Source organism: Bufo bufo, chromosome 3 (assembly GCF_905171765.1).
Source record: "Bufo bufo chromosome 3, aBufBuf1.1, whole genome shotgun sequence".
NCBI lineage: Eukaryota > Metazoa > Chordata > Amphibia > Anura > Bufonidae > Bufo > Bufo bufo.
The window spans coordinates 87,494,805-87,516,547 of NC_053391.1; the positions used below are offsets into that span (position 1 = coordinate 87,494,805).

The 21,743-nt window shown below is 47.3% G+C and overlaps 2 protein-coding genes across 6 annotated transcripts in view; one reads left to right on the plus strand and one right to left on the minus strand.

The window, feature by feature from the left end:
- The window catches only part of CMSS1 (cms1 ribosomal small subunit homolog), a 338,805-nt gene that overhangs the window by 26,197 nt on the left and 290,865 nt on the right, over positions 1–21,743 (minus strand). The window contains exon 1 of one of the 3 annotated variants that reach the window (XM_040423294.1): positions 15,027–15,268. The exons of the other annotated variants lie outside the window; for them this stretch is intronic. Coding sequence (XP_040279228.1) covers positions 15,027–15,057 — 31 coding nt within the window. The 5' untranslated portion in view covers positions 15,058–15,268. Of the gene's footprint in view, positions 1–15,026; positions 15,269–21,743 lie in introns of those variants that run through there. 3 annotated transcript variants of the gene reach the window in all.
- The window catches only part of LOC120994610 (filamin A-interacting protein 1-like), a 195,612-nt gene continuing 185,892 nt past the window's right edge, over positions 12,024–21,743 (plus strand). For all 3 annotated transcript variants that reach the window (XR_005777443.1, XM_040423295.1, XM_040423297.1), the window contains exon 1: positions 12,024–12,448. The gene's annotated coding sequence lies outside the window, so the exon portion shown is untranslated. The remainder of the gene's footprint in view (positions 12,449–21,743) is intronic.

Sequence of the window (21,743 nt, forward strand, 5' to 3'; positions counted from 1 at the left end):
CCCATTCATTTCTATGGGGCCTGCGTTGCGTGAAAAACGCACAAAGAGGAGCATGCTGCGATTTTCAGGCAACGCACAAGTGATGCGTGAAAATCACCGCTCGTGTGCACACCCCCATAGAAATGAATGGGTCGGTATTCAGTGCGGGTGCAATGCCTTCACCTCACGCATCGCATCCGCGCGGAATACTCGCCCGTGTGAAAGGGGCCTAAAGAGCCAAATGAAAAATCCTTATCCGCGGACACCAGCCCACATGGCCACTGACTTCCATGTGTCCGCGATCCGTACGTTCCGGCTGTACATCACGTATGAACGGCATGGCCACACAGAAACAGAAGCACACGCGAGGAGGTCTGCACACAGCTGGTGTCCGCGGTCTGCGCCCTAATGTGGTGGTAGCACAAATCTTTACGATATGTCCACATGACTTGTCCATCTATATGGAGGGCATCTCCAAGGTTTCTTCACCATAGAGAAGAACAGCTGCGGTCTCTTTGGTGTCCATTCTTCCAGAGATTTACACTTCTCCCATTTATTAGAAGAAGGTCATCATAATTCATAAAACTTTACAAGTTACCCAAGTCCTGGAGTGACTGTCACCAATGCAAATAGACCCCGAGGGCTTCTCAGAAGAGTCTAAAAGTGTCCTCTCCTGTATCTAAAAGAGTCATTTCACCGGGCCAGGCCTGGAAAGGAATGCGGCCCCTCGGAGAGCGAGCGACTGCCACCCCCTGTACAGGCCTGAAGACATTAATGAGTTGTGTGAAAAATAGCTGCCCTGTCACGGCTGATCTATGTGACATGTAGCTGAGCACATCTGCTCTTTTTATGGCCAGCAGCAGGACTTCAGGAAGATCTCGCCAAACCGTGTACTTCTTGTACAGAGGAAATAAAAGGAGCCGACACCTACGGAAAGCGAGGCCGCACTTTTCTAATGACGGGATTGTATATACAGCCCCCCAGGATGTGTAGAAGTAAAATGTTATTAGGGGACGTTATGGGACGGGATGTCCTCCACGAGCCGCTAAATATCAGTGACTTCCGCTCTTGGACTGTCATCCTTGATGCAGATTCGCCCGCCTATAGCATCTGGACCCAGGACGACTGGCTGACCACTGGGTCGGTGTCATTATAAAAAAAAGAAAGGTTGTCATGAGGACCTTGTCACCTCTGCTGACATGTCTGCATTAGTAACTACTTAGAAGGCCTCTTTCCCACGACCGTATTGCTTTTTCAGTGTTTTGTGGTCCTTTTTCTTGGATCCATTGTTCCGTTTTTTGTTTCCGTATATGGCATATACAGTAATTACATAGAAAATATTGGGCTGGGCATAAAATTTTCAATAGATGGTTCCGCAAAAACGTAAGGGATACGGAAGACATACGATTGCATTTCCGTATGTGTTCCGTTTTTTTTGTGGACCCATTGACTTGAATGGAGCCACGGAACGTGATTTGCAGGCAATAATAGGACATGTTCTATCTTTCAACGGAACGGAAATACGGAAACAGAATGCATACGGAGTACATTCCATTTTATGGCTCTGTATACGGCCCATAAACTAAAAAAACAAACAAAAAAAAACGGTCGTGTGAAAGAGGCCTTAACCCCCACAAAATTCTGGAGCAATTTTTTTTTTGCACTGTTCTGTTACTCAGTTATTCCTTCTGGAAACGGATGAACAAAATGGCGAATGAGAGTTGCCATTTCCCTGGTCAAATGGGTGTGTCCCTACACAGGTTATATAGGCTATGTACCTTCTCGGTGTGGACGTGGCTTTAACACACTGCATCGAGATCTTCAGTGCTGCCCCCTATTGAAATGAAAGGGAGGAAGAAACAACGCGGCCACTGGTGAAATTTCAGCATGGTTGTCTGCACCGAAATTCCACTGGCAAAAAATGGCGTCTGAATGGCCCTAAAGGGGTTGTCCCATGAAATATATTCTACATTTTTCAAACCAGCACCTGGATCTGAATACTTTTGTAATTGCATGTAATTAAATTTAAGTATAATGACTCAGTTATTCAATAACATGTTGTAGTGTATACCGCCACCTGCTGTTTGTTCTTTTCCTTATTTGTCTGTCCACTCACTCCGGTGGTCACAGATGCTCAGTTCTATCCTTCAACTGCCACCGGCTGTATCTACTGTTAAAAGCTGTAACAGCTACAGGGAGACGGCTGCAGAGGGGCACACCCGCTGAACTGTGGCAGAGAGAGATCTGTAGCAGAAAGGGCACACTTCTGAGCTATGACAGGGAGAGAGCTGCAGCAGACAGGACACACCCACTGAGAAAGTCCCAAAATAAAGCTCTGACCCCTGCACGCCGTTAAGAAAGTGTGGTGCCCGTGATAGGTGAATGTTCACAATATCATATTGCTAGTACCACGGCCCTCATCAGTTTATATTGAGCAGAGAGTTTTACTGGTGCATACATTAGTCACAATAAATCCAGACAAAGGTAAATACGCGATTGCCAGAAATACTCATTTAAATTGGACGTTTCTGTTATAACACCTTCTTCAGCACAATGAGTCTAGAGCAAAGAGGCATTTGGAGTTGTGGATGTCCTGGCTGAGAAAGGACACACCCCTGAGCTGCAGCAGAAAGGACACACCTCTGAGCTGCAGCAGAAAGGACACACCCCTGAGCTGCCAGCCTGATATAAATCTAGAAGAGCAATGAATGTGGAGATCTCTGGATCCATGTGAGGTACAGGGCTGGTTGTAGCTTTGTTAGAAAGAGGTTGTCATGGCTGATTTTCATGAATTAATCATGGGAGAACCCCTTTCAAATCAGTTCAAAGGAATATTATCCTACATGTACTAAACATTAAAGGGGTTTTCCAGGACTTTATAACTGATGACCTCTGATTGGTGGGAATCTGACTCCCGGGACCCCCGCCGATCAGCTGTTTGATAAGGCAGAGGGGCTCACAGTAGCCACAGCCTGCTCTCAGCTTTTCCTAGTCCAGCGATGACACGTTCGTCGGTCATGATGCCTAGGTGCAGCTCAGTCCTATAGAAGTGAATGGGACTGAGCGCGATACCAAGCACAGCCGCTATACAATGTCCGGCGCTGTGCTTGGTAAGCAAGGAGAAGGCAGCGGCACTCACAGGAGCGCCGATGCCTTCTCAAACAGCTGATCGGCGGACCCCCACCGATCAGATACTGATGACCTATCCAGAAGATAGATCAACAGTTATAAAATCCTTGAGAACCCTTTTAGACGTTCTTTCGTTTTTTTTTATTTCTTACTGTAGTTAAAAACCGCCAAACAGCAAAAAAATGATGAAGAAAACACCAACCAATAGGCTATACCGTCCATGAGGATGGATAGTTCAGGCAGAGAAAGGGTGCCCCGGTCTGCCGTAGATTAGGCACAGCAGGGTACCGTGGCTTAATTCCGGCCTGGAGTAAGATTTTCATTTGAGGACTGGATTAAACTAATGAGATTAAGGATGGGGCGAGCGCCATTTTCGGGACATTTCATAGTCAGCCAAGTGATTTCAGCTGGAATTTTGCATCATCACAAAGCTGAGCACCACAGGCCTAGTCTTCAGGCTGCATTCAGACGTCTGTACTGCAACTCGGTACAGGAAGAGGACTAAAGACAATGCACGGCAACCTCCCCAAACAAGCTCGTTATCACCTCCCTGGCCCTGAATATACAGATCTACATGGTCACCATAATGAAGCCGTATGGAGGTGCACACTGCTTCATTCAGGATCCCAAATACGGCAGCATAGTCCTAGGGCCCTCAGAGTCTCCTCTCCAACCAGAATACAGTCCCTCATGGACACACAGACTGCAATATGGGTCTGGACTATAGTCTGTGTATTACCATATGTTTGTAGTTGCCCGCAGACCTGAAATTACCGGGATCGTTCAGAGGCAATCCTGGTAAATTCAGCTTTTCCCAGGCCAAAAATGAGAAGCGGTGTGTGTGACTGAGTGGGTCTGGGCCATGCACCAAATTTACTAACAGATTTGTAAAATCACTTTGTACAATGCCATAAACAGCGCCATACCTGCCCACAGGTTGTGAGTGGTATTGCAGTTCATCCCCATTCACTTCATTGTAGCTGAGCTGCAATACCAGAGACAATTTATGGACAAGGGTGGCGCTGTTTTTGGAAGAAAGAAGCCATGCTTTTCTAATCATGGACAGCACCATAACAGCATTAGATAAGATGACTGCATCCTTCCAGACATCACAGAGGTCAAAGACTTAGGCCTCTTGCACACGAAAGTTTATTTTTCTGTTTACGTTCCGTTTTTTTGCGTACCGTATATGGAACCATTCATTTCAATGGATCCGCAAAAAAAAGTTAGGTACTCTGTATGCCTTCGGTTTCCGTATTTACGTTTTTCCGTTCAAAGATAGAACATGTCCTATTATTGTCCGCATAATGGACAAGGATAGTACTGATCTAACAGGGGCCAGCTGTTCCGTTCCGCAAAAAACAATGCACACGGACGTCATCCGTATTTTTTGAGGATCGTTTTTTTGCGGACCTCAAAATACTGAAAAAGCCATAAGGTCGTGTGCAAGAGGCCGTGCGTGCAGAAGCTAGCATCCGAGCAAGGAGGGCGGTCACGGCGAAGGGTTCCTGAATAAGGTCAGCTCAGATTTATAACTGGACGCACAAGTGCTGGGCAGTGATTTCTAGCAATAAATTCTTCTCACAATGTCACATTCATCTGACAATTCAGGGCCTGAGTCACGCCGGCTCGTGTGGAGGATGATTATTTTTATTCTTCATTGCCTAAAGGGGGGGGGGGGCGGTACTGTCCTTGAGGATGACATCAGATTTACAGTAGAAATGTAGAAGTTGGCAAATAAAATTAAGATATAGGATAATTTTATATCTAAACTCCTGAATCATTGAAATTGCAACACCAAGAAGGAAAAGCCGTGGAATTATGGAAATCACAGGATCGATAGATATGTTTATTTATTTTATGCCCTTATATAGCGCTACTATATTCAACAGCGCTTTACAGACATTCGCATCCAACAATGGGGCTCACAATCTAAGGTCCCTATCAGTATGTCTTTGGCGTGTGGGAGGAAACCGGAGAACCCAAAGGAAACCCACCCAAACACGGGGATAACATACAAACTTCATGCAGATGTTGCCCTTGGTCGGATTCGAACCTAGGACCCCAGCGCTGCAAGGCACCAGTGCTAACCACTGAGCCACCGTGCTCCATAAAGGATGGAAACAAAATATTGAAGACATCTTGATTTTTTCAGCATCAAGTATAAGCGTCAAGCAGATATACACGCACATACAGGCCTTGGCATGCTATCAGTGAGGTTATTAATGGTTGAATGTTGCATGCACTTGGGCACACAAATCATCAAGATCCGCCGCTGGCGTCTCCCTTTGCAACTGCCGACCAATTTAGGCCACAGGCTGTTCACAGTAGCACAAGTAACATGTGGCTTAGTGTTGTCCGAGTGGAAAAAAAAGCTCCTGGGACACTTTGGAGAAATGGCAGTACCACTGGTTCCATGACCAAATCAATGTAACGCAGAGCTGTTAGTGCACCTGAAATGAAGACTAGAGGGGTCCAGCTACCATACATTATGCCACCTCACACCATAAGCCTGGGCGTAGGACCGGTGTGACGTTCCCTTCTGAAGGACTCTTCATGGCATTGCCCACGTGGTCACAAATCTCCAGCTATCATTGCATCCAATATAAAATCAGGACTCATCGCTGAAGAAGATAGAACTCCATTCCAGCCTCCATTGCCGTTTTGCTATGCACCATGATAACCTTTCAGATCAGTGGCGTGAGATAAGTGGAACCCCTATAGCTGGACATCTAGCTTGTAGACCAATGTTGTGCAAATGCCTTCTGATGGTTTGTGTAGACAGTGTTTGCCGTCCTAGGCTTGGGATGTGACGTCAAATTTCACTTGCAGTGCCGAATAGATTCCTACGACCCATTCTTCTAATCAGACCATCAATCTGTATAGATGTTCTCCTCTGTGCACCTCTTGCCGTCATTCCTGTTTTTCGTTGTTCTTCCAACCACCAGGACACACAACGTTGAACAGTGATGACATCTCGGCCTAGGAGCGTAGAAACCAAGGTCTCTCAGTTCAAGGATTTTGTCCCTCTCAGTTGAGGACACATGGTGATAACTGGAACGCCAATGAACAGAAGACATCGCACAATCATCCCACGCGGCTTGATCCAATTTTTGAGGTTTTATGTGGCTAAATTTTTTTTTTTCAATCTGGCCTTTATGCCTCTCCCACATGCCACAGACTGGAGCTAGGTGCTTGAAAATGTTATCATTTGCAGATCCCAACGACACCTGGTACTTCCGTGATTTGCATACCCTTATGGCTTGTCCTTCTTGGTGTTGCAATTTCAATGTTCAGGAGTAATTATTAATCTGAAAGATGTGAAATGTAAGGCCTTGTGCACACTGCCATAGTCATCATTTGTATCATGCAGATATCAAACATGGAGCCCATAGTTGGCAGGTAGCATTGCATACAGTACTACTGAGGTATTCAGCAGCTTGTAGAAGCGGGCAGACTCCATGTGCCGCCATACAGGGTCCTCGCATGCAGCACAGTGTTGCGCCTGTGCAAATCAGTTACAGAAACCTGCTGATTGTTTAGTAAATGAAAGGGGCTGTGGCAAGTTTTACACTTGTCCTCCATTCACAGGAATCCTGAAGGGTGGGGGTCTGATCACTGGGACCCCACAGATCACAAGCATGGGGGTCCGGTGTCTCCCTGTATGAACAGAGCGGCAGTCGAGCATGACGCTTCCACTCTATTCATTTGTATGGGACTGCCAAAGAGAAGCTGATGCAATGCTCGGCAATCTCCAGCAGTCCCATGCAGAGGAATGGACTGATATGTCCGACCACCAGTTCATTCATAGGGGGAAGACACAGGACCCCTTGTTCTTATGATCGGCAGGGGTCTTGGCTGTTGGACCCCAACTGAGGAGACTCTTATCATCCCCTTTCCTGTGGATAGATGATCAGGATAAATCACAATCCACACAATCCCCTTGGAATTCAACCAAGAGAAGTAACCTGAAGCAGCTGAGCCCGGGTGTAAAAGTTATACCTGTGCCCTCCACCATATACCGTCAAAGCAGGTGTGTGTCCATCACTGCCATGTCCACATCCACCCTGACCAGAAGATGTACAATAGACGGGTGTATGCTCACCGCATTATGCAGGATGCATGACCAACCATGAGTGGTGGGAAGGAGGGGAGCGCCCCTCTATTAGTTACAGTACACTGGGGTACGCTCGCTTGTATCACACGCCGCCCAGTTATCTGAATTTATTAGACATTTTCTACGACCAGGGATCTGTCAACACAGCCTGAATTTTAAAGGGAGTCTGTCACTTCCAAAATTGGATTCAAAGTAAGCATACCGCCATAACCATGCCTTTCTTAGTGAAAATCTGATCCGCTGATATTGAGAAATGCTTCTTTATATTTTTATGAACTGCTCCATCATTACCCCGTCTGTAACGGTGCCCAGCGCCTCCCTTCTTGTTTCATTGACAACCCCAGGGCCGGATTAACGTAGGGGCTGATTTGGCTGCAGCTCCAGGCCCCTACCATAAAATAGGCCCATCCGCCAGCCAAAAGGCCGTCGGGAGCGGCCCGCGCTAAAAGTCCTCTGTTGTACACAGCGCAGCGTCACATAGCGCACAGACAATGCAGAGACGCTCACGCTGGCAGCAGGGAGGAGCCTGAGGGAGGGACTCGGGAGGAGCGTAATATGATCCTAGAGTGGAAGCTGCTTCTGCCAGCCCCTCCCCTCCCCGCCCACCAACCAATCAGAGCTGAGGCAAGGCAAGCACTAGCAGCTCTGAGCCGTCTGAGTAGTACAGGGAGTCTAAGAATAGAAATGAATCCAATGAGTCACAAGTTAAAAGAATCTAAAGATCCGATTAGTTAGAGACTCATTCGATTCTTTGAGTTAAAAGAGCCGTGAGTCAGAGTCTAGAACAGGTTACACTGAGGCTGTCAGAGTCTAGAACAGGTTACACTGAGGCTGTCAGACTCTAGAACAGGTTACACTGAGGCTGTCAGAGTCTAGAACAGGTTACACTGAGGCTGTCAGACTCTAGAACAGGTTACACTGAGGCTGTCAGACTCTAGAACAGGTTACACTGAGGCTGTCAGAGTCTAGAACAGGTTACACTGAGGCTGTCAGACTCTAGAACAGGTTACACTGAGGCTGTCAGAGTCTAGAACAGGTTACACTGAGGCTGTCAGACTCTAGAACAGGTTACACTGAGGCTGATGCTCTTGTTGCAGCAGTGATAAGATTAAGGGACAGGAGCAGAGAGATAAGAGAAGTGACAGATGACACAGAGTTTAGATTACGGGTTGAATTAACCCTTTAGGATCAAATTGGCTTCTCAGGAGATATATATGTTAAAAGGCATCTCATTCAGTAGCTATATAACCAAGGGTGGGTTCACATCTCCTTTATGGATTCCGTTAAGTGGGGACTATTTTATTATCAGCCAGTGACTGTGTTACTGTAATACTGTTATCAGTTCAGCACATAGTTTTCCCTGTGCATTCACATTTCACTTCACTTGGTTGGTTGTACTACTGTCAGTGTCAGACTGTTGTCACTGTGGGTAACAATGCACAACAGACAACAATGCACACCACAGTGACAGCTCCTGAGTCCTCCTGTCCGGCGTCAGCCTCAGCTTCCCTTCACTATCACTATAATCAATCACTCTTCCTGATCCTGACTCACTCATAGAGAGCTGAAGAGCCGACTGAGTCAGCAGCAGCAAGTGAATCGGATGGATAGCATCTGCGCATGGCACCGGCACCTAGAGTCTTCGGTTCACTTGCGAGTCAGCTCAGCAGTCCGTGACTCAGCAAGTGAACCGAAGATCCGATTCATGAACCGATTCATCTGAAAGATCCGAACTTCCCATCACTACTGAGGTCATATCCGGCGGGCCGCGGCATTACAGGAACAGCACCAGCTGCTCTGACGTCCTGCCGCCAGATATACGTCACAGGATATCCGGCGGCAGGACATCAGAGCAGCTGGTGCAGGTCCTGTAATGCCGGCCCGCCGGATATGACCTCAGTGCGCCCGCGGTTATCCCTCCTGCACGCTGCGCTGTGTACAACCTGCTCAGCAGTTTCGACCAGCACACGGCCCACAGCGCTCAGCCACACCAGCCCGCGAGACAGCAGGAGCTTCTGGAGCAGGTATCAGATAAACTCATCCAGTTGGAAGGGAGGGCAATCATAGTGCTGTTCTGATTTATGGACACAGCTCTCAGCATGCTTAGCCAGCCTTCTATCTGGCTGTTTCTGAGCCTGTGGACTGTGACTCTCAAGAAGCACAGCCAGATAGAAGGCTGGCTAAGCATGCTGAGAGCTGTGTCCATAAATCATAACGGCACTATGAAAATTACTGACTGGCTAAGCATGCTGAGAGCTCAGTCTAAATAACATAACACAAAGAAATTACTGTTTCTAGCTGCTAGTCCACAGCAGCTAGAAACAGTAATTTCTTTAAAGGGATTCTGTCACCAGGTTTGACCCCTGTCAGCTAAAAATATGCTGATGTTCAGGGCGTCTTCACGATTCCTAATGTGGTCTTATAAATGTCATCTGTGGGCTTATTTAGCTAAAAAAAACAGCTATTACTAACCTGTCAGTCAATCAAATAAGGTGCCCAAGGGGATGTTAATGGATGCAAGGTGCCGGCCGCACCCGCCGCCGTTCGTGCCCAGCGCCGCCTTTCCGGACTTCTGCGCCGCCTCCTAATCCTCTGTGCCGGCTCTGCCTGATGCGCCCGTGCAGATTTCTCCATTTGGCTTCTTACAGCGAAGTGCGCGTGCGCCGGCACTTCGCTCAACCGAGATCTTACAGCAGGAGGAGGGGGTAGGCGGCACAGAGGATTAGGAGGTGACGCAGAAGTCTGGAAAGGCGGCGCTGGGCACGAACGGCGGCGGGTGCGGCCGGCATCTTGCATCCATTAACATCCCCTTGGGCACCTTATTTGTTTGACTGACAGGTTAGTAAAAGCTGTTTTTTAGCTAAATAAGCCCACAGATGACATTTATAAGCCCACATTAGGAATCGTGAAGACACCCTGAACATCAGCATATGTTTAGCTGACAGGGGTGAAACCTGGTGACAGAATCCCTTTAATGTGTTATGTTATTTAGACACAGCTCTCAGCATGCTTAGCCAGCCTTCTATCTGACTGGCTAAGCATGCTGAGTGCTGTGTCCATAAATCATAACACAGTTCTATGAAAATTACTGTTTCTAGCTGCTGTTGTCCACAGTCCACAGCAGCTAGAAAACAGTAATCTTCATAGTCATGTTAAATGATCACTATAGTGTCAGGAAAACAAAGCGGTTTTCCTGACACTATAGTGCCCTGAGGGTGCCCCCACCCTCAGGGTCCCCCTCCCGTGGTCCCCCTCCATGTTGCCAAGATAGACGCCAAATGAAGGGGTAGTTGCAGGAACAAAATACTTTAATGGTATCGATAAAATATATATGTAATTAAGACACTGAGTGCAGTTCCATAAAAAGGCCCGGCAAAATCCTCAGCACCAGGCCCATGATGCTCTTAATCCGGCCCTGCTGAGATCTCAGAGATAGCGGCGGTGACACAGGAGAAGTCAGGTGCCAGTGGCATTTCTCAGGCTAGTTTCACACTGGCGCTAAAAAGGCAGGTCATTCCGGCAGAGGAGCAGCCCGTTAAGTTCACCCTATCTGGCATAGCCAGAAAGGACCAGAGCACCGCCAGGCTCCATTGTCTATAATGGGAACCAGTGGGGACTCAGCCTGTTTCCAATATTAGTGACAACATTTGGCCGGACAAAAAAATTCTGCTCAATGGGCTCCAGTGGGGAAAGATAGTATCCGGCTATGCCGAATACGATGAACTCCGGCAGGGTGTTCCTCTACCAGAACGACCTGCCAGAATATTTTAACGGTAATGTGAAAGAAGCCTCACAAGAAAAGTAGGGTCATGCTTTGGGGCATCTACATGGCGGTATGTTAACTCTGAAACTGATTGGGGGGGTAGGGGGTGACAGTTTCCCTTTAAGCAGCCAAACCTGACTAATCACAGGCAGGCCTGCATTTACAAGGAGGTTTAGCCCAGATCGGGCCCCCATAACAGGGCCACACTTGTTCCAGTCCTGAGCTCCAGGCTGCAGGAATTTCTCTTGACATATACATCTAATACAGGCAACCTCCGGCACTCCAGCTGTTGTGAAACTACAACTCCCAGCATGCATACTTGTTCTGCTCTTCTAAGAACTCTCATAGAAATGAATGGCGCATGCTGGGAATTGTAGTCCCACAACAGCTGGAGTGCTGAAGGTTGCTGATCCCTGATCTAATATATGCATTCCAAGAGTGTAAAAAGTATACAGCACTTGACTGTACTTTCTTCCTAACATGGGAGTCAATGGCAGGTGTATAGAAACATAGCCGCATATGTCTGGGGACCGCTTCAGCGGATTGCTCTGAACATTCAGGACCAACGTAATGTCCAAGCGCAGTATGGATCGAACTCAAGCCCCTCCACCCTTGTGCACAGGATGACAGTAAAAGCATACGGGGACAAAGACGAGAACCCATTCTTTCCTGAGATCAGCGGGGGTCCAAGATGCTACACGCTTATGACACATCTGACAAATGCTGCTCAGTGCCGTCATACTTAAGATAATGCAATATAATCCAATTTTAAAGACGTGCACAAAAAAAAAAAAGCTTCCAGGGGAAAAAAAAAAATCCTATTACATTTTATTTGATGCCATTTTGTTGTAGTGAATTTAGCTCAAGAACCACATCGATCCCACAGTAAGATGTTCCTGGCAGAGACCCCGGCAGATAAGGAAGTGATTCATCCCTGACTCAGGTATCGCTGCATGTTAATAGCGAGGAGGCTGCGGGTCTATAATTACCCGTCCTATGGTTTTATTCTTCACGGTGACAACAATGGAGGCTTGACGTGAAATGTTTGCTGTTTAGAAACAGATGGCTAACTGTATTTTATCCCATTACAGTCCAGATCTCCCCGGCTGGATGTCTCTGCGGATGCGGCCAAGCAGCGAGGTCAGCTTTCTGACAGGGCCATCTGCCTGCAGAGGGAACTATAAGTGGGTGGGTTATATTTAGAGCCTGGTCCAATGAAGAGCGGAGGGCCCGAGTGCCTTTCCAACGCAGCTCTCACCCGGGCTCTGGCTGCCACACTTTGATGCCATCAGTGTACAGGGGGAATAATAGAGCGACACCGGGGAGAAAAAGAGTTAAGCGGATTATTACAACCTGCACATACATCCCTGGCGGGGAAGCCGGCTACCTCTATACATGGATCTGTCATACTGGTCGCCTGATAGGAGGTCGGATGTTAATTGGCATCTCCTGCAGTAGAGGTAAGTCCAAAACGCGTTAAATTATCCTATACAGACATAGCAGAGCTGAATCTGTTATTTTACTCTTTATATGCTGTTTTTTTCACTGATCACTCACTTGCCTGTAAAACCGCACTTGTGCCAAATGACAAACACCGCTTTACTGCATCCATACCGGAACATGATACTTGTTATAGCACTACGTATTAAAATACGCAGCAGGGTTAGGGTACGGCCACGCGGTCGGGTTTCCTGATACAGTTTTGGAAGCCAAAAGCGGGAGGGAATAAAAAAAAAAAAAAGAGGAGACCTTTTATCTGTCCGGTATTCTCTCTTTTTTAGTACCCACTATTGATGTTGGCTCCCAAAACTTGACCGTGTGCCCATACCCTTAGGTCCTAACGATGCATCACCTGCTGGAGAACTACAAGTTCCAGCAGGCTCAAAGGTCTAGCATGCAAAAATTCTACGAAAACTCAGTCAATTCAAGTTTTGAACTTGTCTGGTGCTGTCCATTCTGTGCAGATTAACACAGTGGATTATTACATTTAGAGTGCAAGCTCTGCAGAACAGATGAGAGAAGTGTTACTCAGTGTTTATATTTATACATATTCATTTTTCAATATTTAAATCATTAGATTTAGATTAGCTACATTGTATCTACTTTGTTTCAATATTGGTAACATGCGTTGCCTTCTATTTAAAAATCCCATTGCCTTGTGTCAGTATCATCAGTGTATGGATTGCAATATAATAGAGAAAACCAGCAATAACCTTCAGGATGATCTGGCACGTGAAAGCTATACATGCTGCAGGGGCCGATCAGTTCCAGCACAGCCGCTTCGCTGGAGCGGAGGGTGAAATGTGAGACAAGCTGCACAGACGCAGGATGCATTGATTTTCCTTGCACATATCTTGGTGGACGGGGTGGACGAGGTGCGACATATGTTCATAATGGGCTTACATGTACCAGGAGGATGCGTGTAATCCACAGCATAGGAGGGTGGATAGGAGCACTCACGTCCCATTATGAATGAAGTGGTCTATTGTAAGGGTGGAGGTAGCGGTAAAGTGATGCATGGTTTGACCCAAGATCATCAAGTGTTTGCAATGCGTTTTTGGTTTGTTTTTCGTTGCACGACCTGGATAGGTGACTCCCATTGAAATCAGGCAAACTGCAGCATTTGGCCACACAGCACACTATCAATAGGTGTATGGACACCCTGATGGAGGCCACATGCTTTCCAAAAAATGTCTCAATGTCCATTGATCATCATCAGGTAGGTTGGACTGAGGTATTACATGCCAGAGTGCGGGTGCAACACGGGAGAAGTCCTAGAGGCAGAACATGGAGACTACGACAAGGCAGAATTAGGAACCAACCAGTTGTGAGAGTCCATTGACAGGCCACGAGATTGCATCCATTAGTCTACGGAGATGCAAAATTGATATCTTCCAACACAACTGTTGGCAAGAACTGCAGCTTGGGACCTTTGTCAATGGCAATTGGTGTCAACATGTTAGGCTAAGTTCACATCAGCGTTCAGCCTTTCCGTTCTCCTACTCCGTTATAGGGGCGGAAAGGACGGATTCGGCAGATAACTGAGCCAAACTGAGCCTACGGACCCCATAGACTATAATTTACGCTCAGAAGATGATTTTGAAGCGGAGACAAAAGTAGTGCATGCAGGATTTTTATCTCCGCTTCAAAAATCTTCCTCTGGGCGGAAACCTAACGGACCCCATTATAGTCTATGGGGTTCCGTAGGCTCCGTTCGGCTCAGTTATGTGCCGAATCTGTCCTTTCCGTTTTTCCTGCCCCTATAACGGAGTAGGAGAACGGAGAGGCTGAACGCTGATGTGACCGAAGCCTTACCTATGACCAGGGGTGTACATAAAACTCATTATTCCCCATAGCAAGAATTGGGCCCCCATGTGCAGAGGCGCCAGATGTAGCACTACTGTGATTTTCTTTGGTGTACTCCTATGACAGCAGAACAGCGAACATCACTACTGCAGATACATACAATTCCTAATATACTCCTCTGCTTCTGCAGAACATCATAATAGTGATAAGAGGACTACAAGCCTCATCATGACCAGTTTAGGCCTGTTTCACACTGCAGACAGTATTTCTGGCAGAGAACGGTCTGCCAGGGCTCTCTGGGTACAATGGGCCGGCGGGCACTCCTGTAACCTCCAGCAATCCCAGATCCAGAGATCTCCGGGACGCTGTTCTCTGCTGGAACTACTGCCGCAGTGTGAAAACAGGCCTAATTGCTGAAAATTTGTGGCCAATACACGGAGGGTTAAAAGAGGAGAGAAATACAACTCCCAGCATGTCCAGGCTGTAATTAAGGAACACAAGTTGACATTACAGGGAAAGGGTAAAAGAGAAGAAAACTACAACACCCAGCATTGCCAGACTGTTATTATACAGCACCAGTGGATATTATAAGAGGGGAGAACTACAACTCCTAGCATGCCCAGACTGTTATTGGTGGGCATCAGAGAACATTATATGGAGGGGGATACCATTAGGACAAAACTACAACTCCCAGTATCAGGATGTTATGGGCAATCCCAGGACACTACTCACCTCTCCTCCAGGCACAGATGTTCCTCCCCATGTAGTTACACTACATTCTCCTCTCCATGGCGGAGCTTCATCTCCTGCCCTGATCACATGACGATGACATCATCACAGTTCGTTCAGCTGTAAACTACTGACCCTGATGACATGATGATGACATCATCTCCACTGCTAGTTGAGTGTAATTGGGAGCGAGACTTTGCTTCCTGCACGGCTAGGCCCCATAGCAACTCTGTTAGAGGTAGGCCACTGCCTATGACTACTTCTTACTGCTGCTCATTGGGGTTGGGGGTCCTGATGATGATGATCTTGGAAAATATGATCAGTGCTGGGCTGACAACAATCCCACTGTGGCTCTGTTGCTCAGTGGCCCACCTGCACCGTGGCCAGACATCCGGTTTTAGGCTTGAAAGTCCGGTTTTCTGGCTCCCTGTCCTCCGTCCGGCGCAGGGCCTGGACAGACACCGGGATGTCCACCCTTGCAGTAGCTCACGCTCAGACAGCAGCACTGTGCTATCTGAGCGTGAGCTGGAGCAACTGACTGTGGCTTCTCTCACCCCCAGTCAGTCACTAGATCCGCAGACATGGCTCCCTGTGGCTGACTGAGGGGGAGAGGAGCATCCTGGCTGCCCCCGGCTCACCTTCCTGAGAAATTTCTTTCCTCTCCTCCCCCTGTTTTTCCCCGGACCTGCGATGCGGAGCGTGGCTTCACTTACGAGTGCGTGGCCGGTGAGTTCTGGCTTTCTTGGGTGAAGCCAGTGGCCACCCTAGATCCAGCCCTGTCGGGCGTGTGCAGCTATTCATACAATATTAAGGGTAACAGAGGACAATATAAAAACTTTGGGACATTTGTGTGAGTAATGGCAAATAAGCAATCCAAAAGGACTTCAGAGTGACGTCAGGGCGCCCCACGCGCATGGATGACGTGATCGCATGGATCACGTCATCCATGCGCATGGGGCGCCCTGACGTCATTCTGGAGCACCCCGAGAGCCGCACGGACGGTAAGTATACTGCTCCCCCGCTCCCCACTACTACAACTACGGCAACCAGGACTTTAATAGCGTCCTGGGTGCCATAGTAACACTGAACGCATTTTGAAGACGGATCCGTCTTCAAATGCTTTCAGTTCACTTGCGGTGTTATGGATCCGGCGGGCACTTACGGCAAATGGAGTACATGACGGATCCGGACAACGCAATTGTGAAAGAGGCCTTACCTAATAGTTATTGACATCTAAGGCCTCTTTCTTACAAGTGATACAGAATGTGTCAGGGTCTGTTCAGTGAAAACTGATGGTTTTACACGCAAGTTCAGTCAGTTTAGTCTGTGAACGTGTTCTGTATTTCAGTTTTTCTGTCAGGATCACATCAGTTTTTCATTTTTTTTTACGCGCGTGAAGAAAAACTGAATAAGGCTTATGCACAAAGCCGACAAATCGCGGATCCCGCCGAGTGCATGCCACTATTTATTCTGTAGAAACGTTCTATCCTTGTCCACAAAATGTACAAGAATAGGACATTTTCTATTTTCCTTGCGGGGCTGCGGAACAGACATGCGGATGCAGACAGCCCACAGCATCTAGCCCCCTCTACTCTACTAGAGTAGCTACACCTATGTTGGGGGAGCTAGAAGGTTCGTTCTCTTAGGCTAGGGCTACACGACGACATTTTGTCGTGCAACAATTTTTATAATGATAGTCTACTGCGACACAACAGAAGCAAAAATTCCATCCAAGATGGATTTTCTGCGACATCGATGTCGCGCGATAGATGTTGCAGAGTAGTTGTGCCCTATGTGTCGTGCGACACATGTCGTCGTGTAGCCCTAGCCGTAATAGGTTTTATTTCCCAGAAACAGAGGCACGCTTATACACGTACATTGACTGTGATATTGCACCTCACCCCCGTTCAGCTGCAATATCAGAGCTGCTGCGTAGAGAAGTGATGAACATGTGATGAGACGGGAGCGCTCATGTTCCTAGCAGAGCCATGTTCACGTCACCTGTGGTGGTGGATGGAGGCCAGTACAGAGCTGCACATCCACAATGTGCTTGGATTCGGCTGTATTTTTGTGGTTTGATAGTAGGGATGAGCGAACTTGTGTTGTGTTTTTCAAATTCGGCGTACAAGGTTCGGGTTACCTTTATGGATTCTGATACCAAGGACCATAAGTTATAGTCCGTGGTAGCGGAATCCATACCGGAATTCTTAGATAACCTGAACCTTGTACGCCAAACCTGAAAACCCAAGTTCGCTCATCCCTATTTGTTAGCCCACACTAGTGTTAGTTACGTTTCGGTGCACCGTATACTGAGTGCTATATACAAAGGTGCAACTTGTAGGTCCTGGGCCCCAAAGCAAATGTCTGTTACAGGGTCCACTATCTATTATGCATGTCCTCATATGGGGCAGGGTGGTATTGTGTATGTCGCTGCATCTACTGCACCCTCTATAGTTATGCCATGGCCATAAATATCGCTTCTAGAAGAGTACACCGTACGAGGTGTTTGTTATATGCCCCTATGGGATGGTCTGCTGCAATATTCGGGATGCGCAGAATATGGATTTCAGGTACGACTGTGTGCATAAAGCCCAGGAGCCATGGTTTTTGTGGTTTGGGGTGTGATATATGAGGCTGTGTTGAAATTTGAGCCATATACGGTGTGCTATAAATGCAAAATCATACACATGTATACTGTCTGATAGATCCGGGTCCCAACTCTGAAACCGATCTATAGAATGGGCCGCTCCTGCCCAGTGCAGCTAGGGGGTTTCTGCGACTTGTATGAGAATTACCGAAACAGAGTATCACAGACTGGTCGGCCGTCCTGACCACCTCCGGCTGCAAGATCTACGCAGGACGGGGTCAAGCAGCAATAGAGGATATATTATATAATGATTGTAGTCCATGAAGAACAGTATATAAAGGTGTGACCACCCGAACAAATAAAGCGCAGTAACAAGTGCACCCGGGTCACAGATGACGGCGACATTAACTAGAAATGGAAGCTGATACTCAGTTATGTCAATCGCCCGGATAAAGCAACCACTGCCTGTTAGTGTATAAATACATTCCGTGGAGGACGATTCATTTAAACAGACATCTGAGCCACCAGGGTACAGTCCTGAAATGTCTGCGCTTCTGGTATTTCCAAATTGTGATTGTACTGCAAATCTATAATCGTGCACAGAACAATCTGATCGTCTCATCAAGCTGGCCAGGAGATAAGCAGATCACTGCGGATCCGGCCATACATTTCACCCACATGGGCTGCCACGTAATATGTAAAACGACCGGGGGGGAGGGGGGGGGGGGGGCCACATCGTGAGACACTTTTTGCTCTCGGGATAGTGCTGTTGTCACCATCAAAATGGGACAAAATAACTGGCTTGTAGCATCTGTCTTTTTCTTTACAGTAGGAGGTAGACAGCCTCAGCCCCGCAGCCTCTACTGTGCGATTCTGCACGTTCTTTGCTCCACTGGTTATAAAGGAATCTGTATATATAGCAGGAATTTCTATAATACAGCTGACTACACAGCAAGGCATTATGGGACACACTATGGAATTTGCAAGGCTCTTTTAATTAAGAGAATGATCATTAGTGAAGGAAAAGCTATATTGACTTATACTAGTGAAGCGGGCTGCAGGTACCTTAAAGGGGTGTTCCCATCTCAGACACTGATGGCATATCACTAGGATATGCTATCAATGTCAGATAGGAGCAGGTCCCACCTCTGAGATGTACTCCCATCTCCAGAACAGGCCCCCCAAAGTGAAGACGTGTGCAACGCGCGGCCACCCTCCGTTCACCACTATGGGATTCCCAAAATAGACGTGATCTGGCTTGGCTATTTCCAGCAGTCCCACAGCAGTGAATAGAAGGGTGGCCATGAATGCGTGGTTCGCTCTCTATTCACTTCTATAGGACTCAGGGGCGTACATAGATATCATTGGGCCCCATAGCAAGAATCTGAATTGGGCCCCCTAATTCCACCCGCTACCCATCCCACCACCTGCTCTTGCATGTTTTCCATTTTTTTTTTCCGTTGTTAATTTTTTTTTTTTTCTTTCGTTAAGGCGTTTATTGTACAGGTTATTTATTAAAATATTTTAACAGTGCAGACATTTTCGGGTGCGGCAATACCTAATATGATTTTTTTTATTGTTTATATATTATTATATGTAAAATTGGGGTGATTTAAACGTTTAATATATCAGTGTTTTTTATTTTATATTTTTTTCACTCTTTTTTTACTATTAATCTATAAAAAAAAATTGCTATTAAGTGTGGGACCTGAGGGGTTAAATTACGGGGGGCGGTGCACTGTCCTGAGTCATCTATATAATAATAAGCCTTATAGAATAGTGTTCCCCAACCATACTTTCTGCTGCCCTCTTCCCCCCACTAACCATCCCCCCATGACACAGTACTCTAAATTAGCAATTTAACAGCAGAGTTCATTGGGGGGGAGGGGGGGTACTCCTCCTGAGTCCTCTATATAATAATAACCCTTATAGAACAGTCCCCGTCCCCCCCCCAACCCTGCAGGAACTCTGCTTGCTGCTCCTGCCCTTTTCCCACCAATAGCCATCCCTCACCACCCCCCATGAACTTTTTTAAACGTAGAGTCTGTCACTCACTGCTGTGAGTGTACAACTTACTTTGTCTTTGGTGGCAGACTGGCAGCGGCACACAACAGGTCAGGGGCAAGCCGACGATGCTGGGGGCTGGTTGGAGTTGGGTCTCAGTGGAACTGGTGGCAGTATGAGGCAGGTGGTGAGCGCGGTAAGCACAAGACTGCCACCCTGCCCAACCACCCGCCTGCACAGTTCTTCTCTGATCTGTGACCTGTCTGCTGAGCCTGTGACTCGCACACTGGCCAATCAGCAGCAGGAGCTTTGTACCACTAAATGCTGATTGGCCAGTTCAGTGCGAGCGCCCAGCAAACAGAGGAGAATGAGCGGCGTTGCAGACTTGCAGTATGTCACTGGCTGGGTCGGGTGGGGAGCCTGAGCAGAGGGGAAGCGGGGCCCGCCCAAGCTCCAGATGGGGACTCGGGAGTCGGGACAGAAGACTGTAGCATTGATAAATACATAACTACAAACATAGGGGCGGGGCCTTCCATGCACTTCGGGCCCCCCCTTGCCACGGGCCCCATAGCAGCTGCGTGCGCTGCCTATATTGGCGGTACGCCACTGATAGGACTTCTGAAAACAGCCGAGCGCACTCGCTTGGCTATTTTCCAAATTTTCATAGAAGTGGAGAGAATGTGTACATGCACGATGGACTCTCCTTAACTTTGGGGGCCCGTTTAGGACACGCACCTATTTGACATTTGTGGCATATCTGTCATGCCCTGCTCTGACTATGTGCGGAGGTCGGCCAGAAAAGCAGCACGTGTTTAGTTTTTTTTTTGATTTGGAGTCGTGCTGAACCCGCCTCCCATCAGGTGCACTGGGTGGGGTCATTGGTTTAAATATCACTCTAGTCCAGTTTTCTGAGCGAGTTATAGAAATCAGTCTGGCCTTGGAAGCAAGGAAGGAAGGTTGTCTGTTCCAGCTCAGAAAAGATAAGTGTGGTTTCAGTTTTTGTTGATTGCTGTCTAGGTTGAGTTTGTGTCATCTTTCCCATCCAGGTTCTGTGCGAGCAGGCTGCTCCTTTTCCCCTTTTCACCATCTCAGGGAATCTAGGGTGTTTTAGCCCAGGCACGAGGACACATCATTCCTACCTTCAAGGTCTGAATGTGGGCTGAGCAGTGCAGGGAAAGAGGTCAGGGTTTAGCTAGGAGGTGACCCTTCCCCTGCTTCTCGCCTAGAGCCTGGTTGTTGGTTTATCTGTGTGTCTGAGTTCCCCGTCCGCCGTGACAATATCCTAGCGATATGCCATCAATGTAGGCGATAGGTAGAACCCTTTAATTCGAAACACAAGGCGCTCATCTCCAAAGCCAATCATTATATATATATATATATATATATATATATATATATATATATATATATATACACATACATACATGTGTCCTTCCTTCCATTTCCTCTTGGCCGGACATGTTCTCTATGTGTGTCATGAGATGACCAGCTTTTCAAAACAACATTATTTCATGATATTGTGTCAAGAGATGTCTATCCTATAGATTTGTGTCTGTGAGTAGCCACCCAGTGGTTGTGCTGTGAATTGCAGCCTTTCAAGGGTTTTTCTAGGATGTGCCGATATTGTGTTAAATTGGTTCCCTGAGAAACTGAATATTTAACCAAATTACAGCTACAGTAAGGGTGAACAGATCTGTAGATACAGTATGTATATTGTATATGTTAGGGGGGAGGTTTGGCTTCATTGACCCCTCACTGCAGTGTTTCCTTGGCATTAGTTCAGAGTGTCCCGGTTTGTCAGGGCTCTTGGCCGGGTTTGTACAGTTCACTAAAAAAAGCTGCAAGAAAACTGAGAGCAGCACTTTCCTCTAGATGCCTTCTAAGAACAGTACATGGCGGGAGCTGTCCATCATCGACACCGCTGAGAAGTGGGGAGGGGGGGGGGGTCTCACCCGCCAACCATGACCCAACAACAGTTTCTGCGTCTCTAGGTTGTCTGTGCTCCATGTCATATGTCAAGAAGATCATATTTTCAGCAATTTCCAAAAAGTTTTATTTTATTCCCCGATGTCTCACAAGAGATAAACAGCAAGGGGAAATAAAGTCACAAGAAACCGCTGCAAAAAATC